The sequence below is a fragment of the Mobula birostris genome, chromosome 15, assembly GCF_030028105.1.
Source record: "Mobula birostris isolate sMobBir1 chromosome 15, sMobBir1.hap1, whole genome shotgun sequence".
NCBI lineage: Eukaryota > Metazoa > Chordata > Chondrichthyes > Myliobatiformes > Myliobatidae > Mobula > Mobula birostris.
The window spans coordinates 8,995,690-9,013,866 of NC_092384.1; the positions used below are offsets into that span (position 1 = coordinate 8,995,690).

Sequence of the window (18,177 nt, forward strand, 5' to 3'; positions counted from 1 at the left end):
ACAAAGAGACCTTGGAGCTTGTGGGAGGTGTCATTGGGAGAGGTACTTAACACGTCCTTAGCCATGCCTGAGGTGCTGAAAGACTGGGTGGGGGAGGGGGTACCTAAAGTTTTTCAGAAAGGCTCTAAGTCAGGAGTTTCCCAACCTGCAGTCCATGAACTCCTTACTTAATGGTACTGGTCCATGGCATAAAAATGGTTGGGAACCACTGATGAGAACAAGGCAGGAAATCATAGGCCAGTGAACCTGATGTCAGTAATGGATAAATTATTGTCAGGTACTCTAAGGTACAGGATATATAAGTATTTAGTCAGACAGGGCCCAATTAAGGGTAAATGAACATAGCTGTTGCATGGTCTATCTAATCTTACGTTGTTTCTCGAGGATGTTAGCAGGAAAGTTGATGAAGGAAAGGCAGTGGAATTTGTCTACGTAAACATTAGCAAGGCCTTTGAAAAAGTTCTGCACGAGAGGCTGGTCTAGAAGGCTCAATTGTTTGGCATCCAGAATGAAATTGCAAATTGGCTTAGTGGGAGAAGCCAGGGAGCAGTATTAGATGGTTGCCTCTCTAACTGGAGGTCTGTGACAAATTGGTGTGTTGGAGAGATTGGTGCTAGGTCCGTTGTCATTTATCATCAATATTAATGATTGGTTGATAATTTGGTAAACAAATAATCAAATAAGAGATTTGATAACAGTATACAAAATTATGATAGATATAGATAGGGTAAATGCAAGATGTTTTTTCCCTCTGAAATCAGGTGAGATGAAAACTGGATGTCATGGGTTAAGAGTAAAAGCTGAAATATTTAAGGGGAACCTGAGGGAGAATTTCTTCACTCAGAGGATGATGCGAGTTGCCAGTGGAAGTGGCAACTGATTGCGCGTTTGATTGCAACATTTAATAGAAATTGGGATGAGTACATGGATGGGAGGGGTATGGTCCAGGTGCAGGTCAATGGGACTAGGCAGAATAATAGTTTGCCATGGACCTGGTGAGCTGAAGGACCTGTTTCTGTGTTGAGGTGCTCGATGACTAACAGAGGACGTTCACCATGTCGAGTCACTAAACTGACTAGCATAGTGAAGAGGATAGTAACAGAGAAACTGAGAGCAATGAAAGACAGTTGAAATCAAGTGCAGAAAAATACAATCTGATACATTATGATCAGAAGATTCTGAAAAGGCAAATCTCATTGAAGTAAGTGGTCAGGATTTGTATGGAATGCAATGCAAAGAACAGCAACAGACAGAGACTCAACTGCATTGGTCTAAAGGAGACTGGATACATTTCCAAAATGAAGGAATTTGCAAGGCTATGAGGAAAGGGGAGTGGAATGGGACTTACTAAATTTCCTTTTACAACGCCAGCACTCTGTGATTGTATCTTGTGACATTAACGTCCTCAAAATTTAAAAAACATCCGTCAACCATCTCAACATGCTCTCATTAGAAAAGAGAGCAGAGAAGTACAACGTTCCACTTCCAACCTCAAAATAAGCATCAGAATTCAACATGCACTGAGTAGTGCCTTCACTATTACTATAAACGTATTTGTATTGCTACTATCTGTACACTGTTCATTCTTACTTCTCAATTTCCAGGGCAGCGACCTTCCTCTTCTCGTACAGCTTGTCATTGAGAGCTCGTACAATGTTGGAGGTAAGCGGTGCAAAGTCCTTTTCTGTATTCATTCTGTTGGTAAGAAAAATGGACTCCCAGTGTGGTCACACACAAGCTGTGGAGAAAAAGTAAATTAACGTAAGAGAAAAGAAATAAAATAGACGTAAACAAATATAGTTCATTGGTCATGTCAACATGAAGACAGGACACCACAGAAATTGATACACTAAATAGAGAGAAACGAAGTTGAGTGATAAAAACAGCATGTCAGTGGAAACGTGGGATGTGAAAGCAAATAATAGGTCTATGGGGTTGGATGGGAAGCAGGTAGTCTGGACGGAAAGGGAGGAATTGGGCAGAGGAACAAGCGACTAGGAGATTGGCAGGAAGAATAGGAGCAACCCGACACCAACTGTTTGTTGAGCAGAAGGTTTAAAGAGTGAGGGCAGCCTGCATGCTAGATGGGGAAGTGGGGGGAGGCGTGAAGGCATTCCCGATGTCGCTTCAACCTCTCGCTCTTGCCGCTCCCGAGCACTCCGAGGCCGCCATGTTGCTCTGATCACATGACCCTGACAGACCGGAGCAGCGAAACCGGCAAAAGCGATCGGGTAGATCGGCTCAATCAATCGCCGAAATGTCGACTGTACTCTTTTCCATAGCTGCTGCCTGACCTGCTGAGTTCCTCCAGCACATTGTGTGTGTTGCTTTGGATTACCCACATCTACAGATTTTCTAGTGTTTCTGACTTTCAGATATTTCTAAAGCGTTACATGCTGATGATGGAAGTGGTGGAAGAGAGGCAGGAATATAAATTATATAGTTAGGGAAATGCAAGCAGCTATTAATGAAGTAGAGGAATGGATTGGTCAGTGGGGGTTGGGTTTAAATTTTCTGCTGCAATGACTCAAGTTATTAGTTTTTTTTAAAAGGAACATTACACTCACAACTGATCTCAAGTTTTATGGTAAATTTCTAGGTATGTGTATGGACACAAGACTGACATGGAAGGTGTATGTGAATAAAATTCTAGAGAAGTGCAAAAAGAGGGCGCAATGTGCTCAGGTGCTTAGTTGGGTGTGATTGAAGTGCGAGTAGGAGGTCACTTAGATAAATGTATATTACTTTAATCAGAATAATACCTATTCTGGTATCTGTCCCCCACTTTTCCTTCGCTACATCGACGACTGCATTGGCGCTGCTTCCTGCACGCATGCAGAGCTCGCTGACTTCATTAACTTTGCCTCCAACTTTCACCCTGCCCTCAAGTTTACCTGGTCCATTTCTGACACCTCCCTCCCTTTTCTAGATCTTTCTGTCTCTGTCTCTGGAGACAGCTTATCCACTGATGTCCACTATAAGCCTACTGACTCTCACAGCTATCTGGACTATTCCTCTTCTCACCCTGTCTCTTGCAAAAGCGCCATCCCCTTCTCGCAATTCCTCCATCTCCGCCGCATCTGCTCTCAGGATGAGGCTTTTCATTCTAGGACAAGGGAGATGTCCTCCTTTTTTAAAGAAAGGGGCTTCCCTTCCTCCACTATCAACTCTGCTCTTAAACACATCTCCCCCATTTCACGTACATCTGCTCTCACTCCATCCTCCAGCCACCCCACTAGGAATAGGGTTCCCCTGGTCCTCACCTATCACCCCACCAGCCTCCGGGTCCAACATATTATTCTCCGTAACTTCTGCCACCTCCAACGGGATCACACCACTAAGCACATCTTTCCCTCCCCCAGTCTCTCTGCTTTCCACAGGGATCGCTCCACACAACTCCCTTGTCCATTCGTCTCCCCCATCCCTCCCCACTGATCTCCCTCCTGGCACTTATCCATGTAAGCAGAACAAGTGCTACACATGCCCTTACACTTCCTCCCTTACCACCATTCAGGGCCCCAAACAGTCCTTCCAGGTGAGGCAACACTTCACCTGTGAGTCGGCTGGGGTGATATTCTGCTCCGGTGCTCCCGATGTGGCCTTTTATATATTGGCGAGACCCGATGCAGACTGGGAGACCGCTTTGCTGAACACCTACGCTCTGTCCGCCAGAGAAAGCAGGATCTCCCAGTGGCCACACATTTTAATTCCACATCCCATTCCCATTCTGACATGTCTATCCACGGCCTCCTCTACTGTAAAGATGAAGCCACACTCAGGTTGGAGGAACAACACCTTATATTCCGTCTGGGTAGCTTCCAACCTGATGGCATGAACATCGACTTCTCTAACTTCCGCTAATGCCCCACCTCCCCCTCGTACCCCATCTGTTACTTATTTTTATACACACATTCTTTCTTTCACTCTCCTTTTTCTCCCTCTGTCCCTCTGAATATACCCCTTGCCCATCTTCTGGGTCCCCCCCCCCCCCCCCCGTCTTTCTCCCCGGACCTCCTGTCCCATGATCCTCTCGTATCCCTTTTGCCTATCACCTGTCCAGCTCTTGGCTCCATCCCTCCCCCTCCTGTCTTCTCCTATCACTTTGGATCTCCCCCTCCCCCTCCAACTTTCAAATCCCTTACTCACTCTTCCTTCAGTTAGTCCTGACGAAGGGTCTCGGCCTGAAACGTCGACTGCACCTCTTCCTGGCCTGGCCTGCTTCGTTCACCAGCAACTTTGATGTGTGTTGCTTGAATTTCCAGCATCTGCAGAATTCCTGTCGTTTACTTTAATCAGATCTGTCTTTGAATATGGATGTGTTGCTCATGAATCAGCCTCACCAGCGGTCTTAATGCCCCTAAATAAAGCAAGCTGAAGCTTATCTTTAACGGTAACCCGAACACCATCAGCAGAGCACACTGCTTCTACAGAAAGCCATTAAACGAAATACCCTACATATTAGCAGTAAAATCTTAACCAGGGTGTACACATGCAAAATGCTGGAAGAACTCAACAAGTCAGGCACCATCTCTGGAGAGGAATAAATAGTGAACATTTCAAGGCCAAGGCCCTTCTTCAGGAGCACCAAGTCCTGACTGCCAACTTGCCTATGCCAAGCTTGGTATTGCAAGCACAAGAACCAGGCTGATTACAGAAGAAACCAAGGGGAACTGAAAACTGAAATAAGATAGGCAAGGAGGGTGTGAGGCAAGATTAGCTCCCAACAAAAATAGAAATACAAAAGTATTCTCTGTGTACATAAATAATAAAAAGGCAATGCCATTGTTTAAAAATGGAAACTGATGAATTTGTGCTGTGAAGTACTAAGTGCCTCTTTGCCTCTTTCTTTGGCATTGACTGGAATGTTTCCTTGATAATAGTAAAATTGATGCTAGTTGAGTCACCAGATACGTTACAAAAGATGAGTGTATGGGGATATTAGAAACGTGGGCAACACTGAATTGTAGGCAGGTCACCAGGATATTGGGGGAAGTACAGGATTGTGCAATAATACCCACAATCTTTCAACATAAGGGAGAGTTTGAGATAGGGCGGGATGTTTCCACAGGACTGGAGAGTGGCGAGTGTTACTTCTTTGCTTATCAAAGGAAGCTAGGACAAACCCAGCAAATGCAGATTGTTTAGATTCACCTCAGTTGTACAACTGTGGGCCTGAGGGGCAACTTCATTATTCAGAGGGTACCTGCAATGAGCCGTCAGAGGAAATAGTTCAGGCAGGTACAATGACAAAATTTAAAAGAGAGTCGATAAGTACATGGATAAAAAGAATTTAGAGGGATACGGGTGAATGGGACAAGCTTGGTGGGCACCATGGTTGGCATGGATGAGTTGAGCTGAGGGCCAGTTTCAATGCAATATTGCTTTATGCCCCTAATACCCTCATCCTGAAATTGCAAGCCACAATTTCTAAATTTGCATATGGCACAAAATCCAACAGTGATCCATACTGCTAGAGTGTCAGTGGTAGACTGAAGCAGGATGCACATAAGCTGGTGGAATTGGCAGGTACAGGGCAGATGAAGCTTAATACTGTAAAAGGAAACGTGAGGACTTTTGGGAAGAAGAGTGAGGGCAGGTGTTATGTTTGTACCTTCAAGATATTAAACTAATTCAAAGGAAGACATGGGAGTATATATATACACACAAGATTAGTCAAATATTAAATAGACCACACTCCTCCCTGCTTAGCTATAAACTCCAACTCAATAGAGAATGCAGCTCAACATATATACACAGCATACAAGCAGGGTTATCGGTTGAATACCCTGTATGCTGGTGTCTTCATGTGCTCTGCACTCTCTTTCAATGTCGACCACAACATGGTGCCAGAAGTGGTTGATCATCAATGAATTGGTGCTAGAGGCCAGTGAGATCCCCACTTTACAGTAATTCTGTTCTTGTTTGTAACTGTCTATGAAAAATATGCAGAGACTTATCAACCTAAACTGTCTATACTAGTTGTTAATTGTATGCGCTGTATGGGAAGAGAAATAGCCAGGTAATGCCTTCAAGCTGCACCCAAAAATGGATACATTGTAATAATCTCTGGGCCACTAGCCTGGGGAAGAGCACAGAGACACAGACACAGAAAAGAAGTCAGTCAAACACTCAGGGAGAGAAAAGAAAACTTTTGTAGTCCAAATAAATAAAATAATAAACAAACAAACAGGAAAATGGAGCAAATCCCTGCAGTACCTACACCTACTTTCCTGCTAAAACTTCCTGATACATTTGATATCCCTAAACCAGGGGACTTTGAGAGATGGCTCAGGTGCTTTGAGAGATTTAGGGTTGCAAGCAATCTCACAGGCTTCAGAAGGGCATCAAGTAAGCACATTGATATACTGCATGGCTGACAAAGCAGATGACATCATGTGTGGATTAGGACTAACAGATGCTCAGAAAAAGGAATACAAGACTGCAGTGGTGTATGGAAACTGGTGGCATGTGCATTAAGAGAACTGATTCCTACTGAACAGTATTATGTCCAAATCAAAAAGGAGACATTGGTTCTAGTGTGAGCCTGTGAATGCTTCAGCTGCTACTTGATAGGCACTAAATTCCTATTTGAGACAGACCACAAGCTACTTGTCAGCCTCCTTAGCTTGAAACACTTGGATGACTTACCTCCATGTCTGCAAAGATTCAGAGTGAGGCTTACTCTATGTGATACTGCTGTGACATTGAAGATACCATGCTAAGGTAAATGGACAGAAGCTGATTCCTCCTTCATGGAAGGTACCAACATCTACTTAGCTCAAGTACGTGAAAGGTTTTCTGTACCACAGAGTAAACTGGATGAAATTCACATTGAATTGAAAGAGCCAAATCTGCAGCAAGGTCATGGAATACTGTGAGCATAGAACACCTGGAGAATAAAGACACATATGTAAGGCTCCTTTTCATTGACTACAGCTCTGCCTTTAATACCATCATTCCAAATAAACTGATTCCTAAGCTCCAGAACCTGGGCCTTAGCACTCAGATCTGCAGCTGGATCTTCAACTTCCTCACAGACAGGACCCAGGCTGTAAAAATAGGGGACAAGCTCTCCTCTACAATCACTCTGAGCACCAGTGCCCCACAAGGCTGTGTACTCAGCCCCCTGCTGTACTCACTGTACACCCATGATTGTGTAGCCAAGTTTCCATCAAACACAATATATAAGTTTGCTGATGACACAACAATTGTAGGCCGTATCTCGGGTAATGATGAGTTTGAGTACAGAGAGGAAATTAAGAACCTGGTGGCATGGTGCGAAGACAATAACCTATCCCTCAACGTCAGCAAGATGAAGGAATTGGTTGTTGACTTCAGAAGGAGTAGCGGGTCGCACGACCCAATTTACATGGGTGGTGCGCAAGTGGAACAGGTCAAAAGCTTTAAGTTCCTTGGGGTCAATATCTCAAATGACCTGACTTGGTCCAACCAAGCAGAGTTCACTGCCAAGAAGGCCCACCAGTGTCTTTACTTCCTGAGAAAACTAAAGAAATTTGGCCTGTCCCCTAAAACCCTCACTAATTTTTATAGATGCACCGTAGAAAGCATTCTTCTAGGGTGCATCACAACCTGGTATGGAAGTTGTCCTGCCCAAGACCAAAGGAAGCTGCAGAAGATCGTGAACATGGCGCAGCACATCACACAAACCAATCTTCCGTCCATGGACTCACGTTACACCGCACGCTGTTGGAGCAGTGCTGCCAGGATAATCAAGGACACGACCCACCCAGCCAACACACTTTTCGTCCCTCTTCCCTCCGGGAGAAGGCTCAGGAGCTTGAAGACTCGTACGGTCAGATTTGGGAACAGCTTCTTTCCAACTATGATAAGACTGCTGAAGGGATCCTGACCCGGATCTGGGCCGTACCCTCAAATATCCGGACCTGCCTCTCGTTTTTCTTGCGCTACCTTACTTTCCATTTTTCTATTTTCTATTTGTGATTTATAGTTTAAATTTTTAATATTTACTAATTTTTTGCTATTTTTAATATTTAATATTTGTAATCCAGGGAGTGGGAAGCGCAGAATCAAATATCGCTGTGACGATTACATTTTTGTATCAATTGTTTGGCGACAATAAAGTATAAAGTATAAAGCTGTTCCAAAAGGAGCTCACAAACTCAGACCTTACTGGCTTGAAAGAGACACACTCACCATGCTTGATGGTTTGTTGCTAAAGGGCTCCAGACTTGTCATTCCTTCTTCAATGCATGTCAAATCCACCAAGGACATCAAGTCAGTGACAAATGACACCTAAGAGCAAGGCAATTTGAATATGTAAAGCAATGTGAAGCATGCAAAAAACTGCACAAAAATCATGCTGAACCTCTCTGTCCCACAGAATTCCCAGACTTTCCATGGCAAATTGCAGTCACAGACATTTCTGAGCCAAAAAGAGATGAGTATCTTCTCATTGTGGATTACTACTCATGGAATGTTGAGTTGTCCAAGCTGTCCACTACATCCTCAGCAGTAGTTATACAGCACCTGAAAGTTGTATTCACTCACCATGGAATACCAGGGAGAAATGTGTCAGACAATGATCCACAATTCAGCTGCTCAAAATTCAAAGCCTTTGCTAAGGACAATGTGTTCAAACACCCAACAAGCAGTCCACAGCACTGCTTGGAAAGGGCAGTGTGAACTGTTAAGAGTTTCCGACTGAAGGCAAAGGACCTCTACAAACCACTGTTTGCTTATCACACCACAGCTCTTGTGAATGGCTACAGTCCACCAGAGCTGTCAATGGGTTGGAGACTGAAAACAAGCCTGCCCATTCTTCATTCCCTTCTCCAACCTCACTTACTGGGCTTAGACAATGTGAAAAATTCTGAGACAATACAGTGTGAGCAATCAAAGAGCGTGCCTGATCTCAGGCACCTTTGTTGCCGCTCAGCAGTGGTGAAGCTGTTTGGGTTTCAGACCAGCTCACCAAAGGACCAATAGTCCCACAGCATGCACCATGATCACTTGTGATCAGAACATCACAAGGGGAAGTCAGGGGGAACAGGCATGCACTCGTGCACCTTCAAAGTCCATGAAAGGTAGAGAAAGGAATTGAGTTGCCTGATCCTTATGACAAAGACCACTTACCTGGGGTGGGTGCACCTGTTCAAGAATCTCCATCTGCTCCAACACTTCAAGGAACCTTTACTAGATATGGTTGCTTATCTGTCCCACCACAGAGATATACTCCATAGCCTAATAACTTCCGGTAAGTGACTGAAGAGGTAGAATAATCCTCTCACTTTTCAAGTGTATTCAGGTCGCCTACCTTGACCTCTTTTAGGTTTATTGTTTTTGGAAAAGAGCATTTTTGGAAACATTTTGCAAAATTAGACTGTTCAAAAAAAAGGAGGAAACAAACAGAGAGAGAGAGACTGTTAAAAACAATGAGAAAGACAGTTGTGATGTTGGCAGGTCCTTTTTACGTTTATGTAAGGAGCATTAGTTATATGCTGTGGGTAAAGTGAACTGACTCACTCAACTTCAGTGACTATAATTTCAATGCAGTTCTATGGGTAAGAAGTACTACCCAATTTTTCTTTTTTATTTCAAGAAGGGGAGATTTAATAGCGTGATTCCTATGCCCCTCAGTTAGCCACTCCCACGTGGGGGGAGTTCACATACTGTATAAGTGGTATCATCAATAAAGTTCAGTTGAATATCCTGCAAGGCTATCTTCCTGGTGTGCTCTGCACTCTCCCTCAATATCGAACATGAAGTGGTAATCAATTTTCTTCTCTAACTATTAACTCTGCTCTCCTCATCTGATGGATGTATTGTCTCCAGATGCTATCAAATGCAATTCCCATTGTGTAGGAGAGCGGTCCAGTCTGTCCTTAATCTTTCTGAGTACCCAGTTTTGATCACCTCTCTAGTCCTTCAACAGGACTGCTTGTCCAGGAATGGAACGTCGAACCTCTTTGTTTGAGGAGCCTTCAGTTGATCTAGGCTGATTTTCTGCATCTTCCTTCTGAGATTGGGTTTGAGAAGATCCAAGCGTGAGTGTAAGGGATGACCCAGGAACAGCGTAGCTGGTGAGTTGTTGGTTGTGAAGTGTGTTACATTACAATATGCACAAAGGAAGCTGGTGAGCTTCTGGTTCAGAGTTGGTACAGTGTGTTCTGCTGACATTGCTCAGTGTATTCTTTCGACTCCGGACAAACCTTTCCACCAAGCCATTTGTAGCTGGGTGGTACGGTACAGATGTAATATCTCTCATATCCTTCATTTCAAAAATTATTGAAACTGTCCCCCCACAAACTGAGGTCCATTGTCACTAATTAAGTGTTCTGGAACACCAGTCCTGAGAAGAAGCTTCTCAATTCATTAACAGTGTGTGAGGCTGTAGTGGAGGCTATTGGGACCACTTCTGGCCAGTTTGTAGCTGCATCCACTTCTACCAAGAAATTTGTGCCCATGAACGGTCTGGCAAAATCCACATGAATCCTCTGACTGGGCAATGCAGGTCGGTCCCAGGGATGGAGAGGTGTTGCTCTTGGCATCTTCTGGACGTGATGGCTTCCTGCACAGTGGATGGCAAGCTGCTCAATCTGCTGATCTATCGCAGGCCACCAGACAAAGCTTTGAGCCGATGCTTTCATTTCAACCATGCCTAGAAGGCAGCTCCTCCAAAACATCAGCTCTCAGCTTGGATGGTACAACTTAAGGCAATCTCCGTCAATGGCAAGTTCATCTCAGTGCTGGGAAAAATGGGGGATCTGGAGTTTCTGTTGCACATCCCAGCCACTTTGGGTGGTCATGTAGACCTGGGACTGTGAGGGGTCTTTTCTGGTTTCCCTCTGCCATAATAGGGAGACTTGCAACTTGCGTTAGGGAGAATAAGTCAAGAGGAATGTCCTCTTCTGTAAATTTTTCAGGTATTTCCTTTTGCAAGTATAAACAGGGCAATCCATCAGCATTTCTATAATTAGTAGTCTCTTCAATTTGATCTTGTAATTACCTGTATGTCCTCCAAGAAACTGAGCCCATCTCTGTATTCGTGCTGCTGCTGTTAATAGAACACCCTTCTGTGGACTGAAAATAGATCCCGGTGTTTGGTAATCAGTAATGAGGGTAAACTCTCTCCCACACAAGTACTGGTTGAAACGTTTTACATCCCAAGCCAGATTCAAGGCCCCTCCATCAATCCGTGTGTATTTTTTCTCTGCAGTGGTAAGGGAACGTGATGCAAAAGCTATGGGATGTTCACTTCCATCACTCATAAAACGTGATATGACTGCACCTATACCATAAGGTGAGGTATACCTATACCATAAGGTGTGATATGACTGCACCTATACCATAAGGTGAGGTATACCTATACCATAAGGTGTGATATGACTGCACCTATACCATAAGGTGAGGTGTCACAGACAAGCTTTGCTGGACAATGTGGATCACAATGTGTGAGCACAGTGTCTGATGTCACCATTTCCTTAGTCTGTTGGAAAGCCACCTCACACTGCTTTGTCTATTGCCATTTCTTCCCAATCTACAGTAATGAGTTCAAGCGGTGGAGCACAGTAGCCAAGTTTGGCAGAAACCTGTAATAGTAATTGATAAATCAGAAAGAGGGCCACAGCTGTGACACACCTTTTAGCATCCCCCACTCCTTGAATTTTCGCAGCACACCTGTGTAATCATTGTGCGTCAGTCATGTGACCACGGTAAATGATGTTTGGTTTAACGAATTCACACTTGTTGTATCATGCCCATAATCTTCTAATCTTTTTAACACTGTCTTAAGGTTTTGGAAACGTTTCTTGTCATCCTCACCAGTAACAATGATGTCATCGAGGTACCACTGAGTGCCTGGGCAGCCTTGCTACACTTAGTCCATAGCTTTCTGCCAGAGTGCAGGTGCAGCTGCTACTCCCAAAATAAGCCTATTACAGCAATAAAACTCTTTTTGAGTGTTTATGGTGAGAAACACTTTGGATTCTTTGTCCATCTCCATCTGCAAGTAAGCCTCAGCTAAGTCCACTTTGTTGGAGTGTTTTCCTCTGGAAAGCTTTGCAATGATATCCTCAATCAGGGGCATAGGGTATTGATTTACTTTCAGTACTGGGTTGATGGTAACCTTAAAATCACCACAGATCCTAACTCGGGCACATTCTTCTTGGCTACTGGCACCACTGGTGTTGCCCATGGGCTCCACTCAACCTTGGAAATAACTCCTTCAGCCTCCAGGCAATCTAACTCACTGGCTACTTTATCACAGATGGTATAAGGAACTGGACAGCTTTGCAAAACTTGGGTGCAGCATTTTCTTTTAACACTATTTTACCCTTGATATGTTTGAGTTTTCCAAGGCCATCCTTGAACACTGCTGTGACATCATCTAGTACCTTTCTTAATTTGCTTTCATATTCTTTCATTGCAGGGATAGATATTCTTTCATTGCATGCAAATAGTGGATAGATCTCCAATCAAGTTGTAATTGTCTCAGTCAATCATGCCTGTCAGATCTCAGTCAATCAATGCTGGTTCTGCTGTTTTTACCACAAACAAACTCAATGTGTTTTGTTGGTTGTTGTATTTCACTGTTACAAATCTCACTCCCACACAAATTATTGTTAATTTTCACACTGTCAAGGCTACACAGTCCTGTGTCACTCTCATCATTATCAGATTTTTCAACAGCATGCATTTTAGTTCTCTATCCGAAACTGCAACTTGACTTTATTATCTTTTTCTCTTCTTTGTGCAGTCCATTTATTTTTGACAGCCCAATATGTTACTTAGTTGCATTTTCTACGAGTTTCAATTTGAAATCTGTATTTGTCTACAGTATGGTAGCCCCTGCCCCAACAGTAACACAACTTGTTCAGCCATGTTGGTTTCTGTTCATGATCACTTTCATTCCAGACTGCAACTCAGTTGCATCTCTGCGGTTTCCATTGAAACAACAATTTTAACTGCTCTTTTAAATGTAGGTAGTGTTTCTGTTGGGAGCGTTTTTAAATACTTTCTGTTAGATTTCTCAAACTAAGCAATCTCTTTGTGCTTCATTAAGCACATTACCAAAGTGACAATGATCAGACTATTGCTTCAATTCAGCCACATATGCTGTCTCTCCATCTTTTTGATTCCGCTTATAAAACCTAAAGCATTCTGTAATCAGCAATGGCCTTGGTATAAATGCTCCTGCATTACTTTCATGATAACAGCAAAACTCATTTCTGCTGGTTTGGTTAGAGCAGTTAAACTTTGAAGCAAATTGTATACTTTTAAACCCAATGAACTCAGCAAAGTTGGTATTCGTTTCTCATTGGCTTCAAAATGCTGCTCAATTTGCTTAGTATATGATACCCAGTTATCCATTGTGTAATCAAATATGTCAATCTTTCCGAGGTAGCCAGCCATTTCTGCTTTTTTTTATATATGATTATTATCACTCGGTACTCACTCTTTATGAAGCTGTGTATTCTTTGATATTCTGATTTGTCTTCCCTTCTAAGAAACATGTACTCCACTGCTTTTTTTTAAAACTTGACCATTTCTGCACATGCTGGCTTGATTTTTTAAAATTACCATTCCTCGCAGTGCATTTTTAGTTTGACAGTCTCGTTGTGCTTCAATAGGTCAGATGCTGCCTTGGGTTCATTTTAAATTACCTTGTCATTAATGTTATATTTGTACCTTCAAAACATTAAACTAATTCAAAGGAAGATATGGAAGTCTGGGAATGTGGCTCTAGCTTTGTGCACAGGTATCAAGTAGTAGCATGATGGCATATACAATTCACATATTTATACATGGCTCAGCAGTGCATGAATGACAAGGTTACTCCATGACTGGAGCAAGGCTCAGGAGGGCCACCAGAGAGTTGGCTGAAGAGGCAGAAAAGGGCAGCTTTTGGCTGTGGCTGAGGAGGAAGGATAGAAGTTGGGGACCAACTAACCCCACTGGAAGCTGCAGGGGGTGGCAGGTAGACACCCCTGCCACTGCTTCCCCCACCGGGAGATGTACCAGGGCTAAGGGAGCAATTAGCAGTGGTCCCCGGCTGATGACCCTGTGGCTGACCTAAGAGGACTGTTGGAGTGCAGCAGGCAGCAATGCCAAGCAGGAGACAACATCTTTCTGTAAATCTCAGTGAAATTTCTGGGTAACAAGTGATTACGGTGAAAGGGTAGTTGAGTACAGGGAAGACTGAAGGAGAACCAGGAAAAACTGGATGACTGCAAGAGAGTCTGCACTAAGTCATTCACCCAACACACTAGTCTCTTGTAGCAGAGACATCTATCAATGACTACAAAGACAAATAAGAGAAAACAACAAAGAGACAGGATGAAAGATGGGCCCAAGAGGATGGATTATTTGGCAACGGCCATGAGAAAGGTCAACAGCAACCTTTTACTGTTGTGGCAGATCAGACAAGAGGGACCCAAAGCCAGGTAGAAAACCACAGAGCTGAAGGGTCCAACATTACTGTAGCTGATTTGTTGGTACAGGAAAAAATGCCAAGCAGGGGCAGAGATTCCGATTTCTGGAAAATTGGCACCTTTTCTGGGGCAGGTGGGACCCGTACAAAAGGGATGGATTGCACTTGAATCTGAGGGTGGACCAATATTCTTGCAGGCAGGTTTACTAGAGCTGTTGGGAATGGTTTAAACTAATATGGCAGGGGGATGGGAGCCAGTATGATAGAGCTGAGGATGAGCCAGCAGGTTTACAAGTAGATGATGGGTATAACATGAATGTAAGTAAGGACAAGCCAATGATTGGGTACAAATGCAGACAGACCAAAGTATTACATTTTACCACAGAGGCAAAATTCAAAAGGGCGAAGAATACAGGACTGAAGGTGCTGTATTTAAATATGCATAGCATTTGGAATAAAGTGGACAAACTTGTGGGACAATTAGAGACTGGGTGGTATGACGTTGTGGGCATCACTAAGTTGTGACTGAGGAAGGGCCACAGTTGGGAGCTTAACATCAAAGGATATATTTTATATCGAACGGACGGGCAGGAAGGCACGGGTGGTGGTGTGGCTCTGTTGGTAAGAGATGGAATTACACTTTTAGAAAGAGTGACATAGGATCAGAGAACGCTGAATCTTTGTGGGTGGAGTTAAGATACTGCAAGGGTGAAAAAGCGTTATGGGAGTCATATATCGGCCTCCAAATAGTAGCCAATATGTGGGGTTCAGATTGCAAAGGGAGCTGAAAAAGACGTGTAATAAGGGTAATGATGCAATTGTAATTTAAAATTGTAACTTTCAAGAAAAAAAATGTTCAATGAGTCAATCTAGGAAAGAAGGACTTTGGTTCTGCAGTCGTTCCATAACTGTTTAATACACATTTGATACTGGTTTGATCGTGAGGCGCCAGGCGTCTGCACCAGCGGTGCGTCGCAGGTTTTTGCAATTGACACTCGCACGCTACGGAGTTGTGCTTTGTTCGTCCTTTGTGAACATTTGCAGTTTTGTACTTTTCAAAAATTAAGCCTTGTTTTTACATTCATTTACCCATCACAGTGCAAAAGAAAGTGAGCAAAGGAAAAGCAGAAAGTGATAGTAAGTGTGAATTCAATGAACAGTGGGAAAATGAGTTCTTACTTATAGTGGATCCGTCAGGAAAACCGTTGTACATTGCTTGTGAAAACACTTTCTCACATAATAGAAGACATGATCTTAATAGACACTATTGTACGGGGTCTCTTCTTTGTATGTTAAATTTAAAACGGCTTCTTTGTTATGTTAATCTTTTAAATTGCTGCGTATGTGGATTAAAATCGCTTCTATGTTATGTTAAATTCTGAGAAAGTCTCTAGCTAGACATTTGCTTGGGTGAATACAGATAGCAGGGTGCTATTCGCCAATGGGTGTTCATGTATCGTTTCTGCGGGTGATAATGCTGTCTCATATGACTGGGAACGGGGGTTTTTGGCGGGGAGTCAGAGGAGAGACGGAGAGGAAGGCGGACATGTGAAAAGGCTCCTCCCACCCCCTCCCCCCCCCGGTCGATCACCCTGGGTGGTCCCGAGCCGTGAGTCGACAGGGTCCGGGTGGTCGCCAAGAATTTCTGAGCTCCAACTTGTGCACAAAGAGCTTGAACTTTGATAAATCTGGTGCCTTTTTTTTCCCATTACTTCCTTTTCTGTATCAAACTTATATTAATTTCATAGACTTAGTAATATCTATAAAGTGTACCTGGTAAAACGTATTGTGTGTGCTGGCTGATGATTGATGTTTGGGATTGATTCGGGCCGCAGTGGTACAGCAACTGACCCAGTGGGAAGCGTTCAGGCCGGTGCCGGGCGGGATTTCCCCTAGACATATACCAGCCAATATAGCTGAGCGTTACAAGTGGGGGCTCGTCCGGGATTTGGAATTTTGGTAAAGCTGTAATAGTCACCACATTAAGTGGTGCGAAGATGGATCGAGATAAGATTGTAAGTTGGTGTGAATTAGAGGATGTACCAGTGAATCATGCATGCGTGCTAAGTGGGGTGGATTTCCGCATTTCGGCAGACATACTAGGGCGAGGATTGAGTTTGATTAAAGGTATTGGGCAGGTAGAACTTATATCTGGAAGGTGTGGGAAAGAAGTGGAGTCCAGCTGGATGCTGGTTCGGACGGGTGCTGAAGTCATGACGTTGGAACTACCAGCAACATTCAATGTCCAGGGGGAGACGGGGCCGTGGGGTCTCCACACCCTCCCGGAGGACACAAGTGAGGAGGTGCCGGAGGAGGAGCTAAATGAGACCCCAGGGGAGGTGCCAGGAGCCAGGGGTGGAGGGTTAGAGTGGGAAGGCTTGGCCAGGCCCCGTCCACCAGGTAGGGGTGAGACCTCCGAGTTAGCGGCCGCCATTACCTCGCTGGTGAGGAGGGTCGAGAGGCCCCACCTGAAGCTGAGAATTTTCTCAGGAGCCACGCCCACCTGGAAGGGGAGGACGATTACGAGGTTTGGATTGGGAATACGTCCCATTTGTTAGAGGTGTGGTCAGTTTCGGATGAGGAAAAGAGACAGCGATTGGTGGAAAGTTTGAGGGCGGGGCGGCCAGTGTAGTCCGCGAGCTGATAGCGGAACGGCCCTCGGCTTCCCTGTCGGAGTGTTTGGACGCTTTGGAGGAAGTGTTTGGACTGTCAGGAGATCCCTGGCGACTTTTAGTGGAGTTTCAAAAAATGGGGCAGGGGAGAGGGGAAAAGCTGTCAGAATACATTGTGCGGCTGGAAGGAAAGCTTACTGGGTTGCGGCGCCGAGGGGTAGTGAAGGCGGACGAAGTGACGAAGTTGAGGATGAGTCAGATATGTGATCGTTCCCGGGAGGATGACAGGGTGGCTTGGAGCATCCGGCAGTCATATAAGAGGAGCCGCCGTCCATCATTTGGGCAGCTGATTAGAGAGGTGTGGGAGGAGGAGAGTGCTTCGGGCCAAAAAGGGGGCTCAGACCACCGGGGACGGTCTTCAGCGGTTCAGGAGGTGGTAGCTGGTTTGAGAACAGAGAAATCCAAGGGGTCCCACGGGGGGAGGGACCCCCGCTTGAGGGGATGGACAGGGGGAGTACCCCCTTCGGGGGGCGTCCCGGGAGGAGAGGGACAGCGGGTAGCGTGTGCTATAACTGTGGGAGAGAGGGGCATTTCCAGCGGGAATGTGAGTGGCCGGGGGTGTGCTACAGCTGTGGGGAAGCGGGACACTTGCGGAGGGATTGTGAGACAAGATGCTCCGAGGGGGGAGGGCCCCCAGGCCACTAAGAAGGGAGAGGTGTTGGGAAACTTAGGAGAGGCTCGGTGAGGGTATGGACTGGAGTCTCAGGAGGAACACGTTCCCAGAAATCAGCCATGGAACCCCCGAAAGCACAAGCCCTTATTCCAGATGGACTGTTGGGACCCCGTTCCAGCGTGTCCCTATGGATAGAGGGAATCTTTGCAAGAGCCATCCTTGACACAGGATTGCAGGTTACCTTACTGTACCGGTCGTTCTATAACAAATATCTGAAGCATTTGCCAGTAACCCCGTTTAATGCACTGGAGACTTGGGGCATAAGTGACGGTGATTACCCGTACAATGGGTACCTGTCAATGAGATTGGAATTCTCGGAGGACGATGTGGGAGCATCGGAAGCCCTTGAGACGTTGGTGTTGGTTTGTCCGGACCCGGTGAAAATCGGTGGCGCTGCCCTGCTGGTGGGGACTAACTCCCTT

At 44.8% G+C, this 18,177-nt stretch overlaps 1 protein-coding gene and 1 pseudogene across 4 annotated transcripts in view; one reads left to right on the forward strand and one right to left on the reverse strand.

Moving 5' to 3' along the window:
* The window catches only part of vac14 (vac14 homolog (S. cerevisiae)), a 468,264-nt gene that overhangs the window by 447,735 nt on the left and 2,352 nt on the right, over positions 1–18,177 (reverse strand). For 2 of the 4 annotated variants that reach the window (XM_072279306.1, XM_072279309.1), the window contains exons 1-2: positions 2,133–2,198; positions 1,591–1,738 (exon numbers count right to left, since the gene is read on the reverse strand). In XM_072279306.1, the coding sequence (XP_072135407.1) occupies positions 1,591–1,694 (104 nt within the window). In that variant the 5' untranslated portion in view covers positions 1,695–1,738; positions 2,133–2,198. Of the gene's footprint in view, positions 1–1,590; positions 1,739–2,132; positions 2,199–4,146; positions 4,171–8,175; positions 8,275–18,177 lie in introns of those variants that run through there. The other 2 variants (XM_072279307.1, XM_072279308.1) reach the window with 2 other exon arrangements.
* On the forward strand, positions 16,408–17,727 carry LOC140210372 (modulator of apoptosis 1-like; annotated as a pseudogene).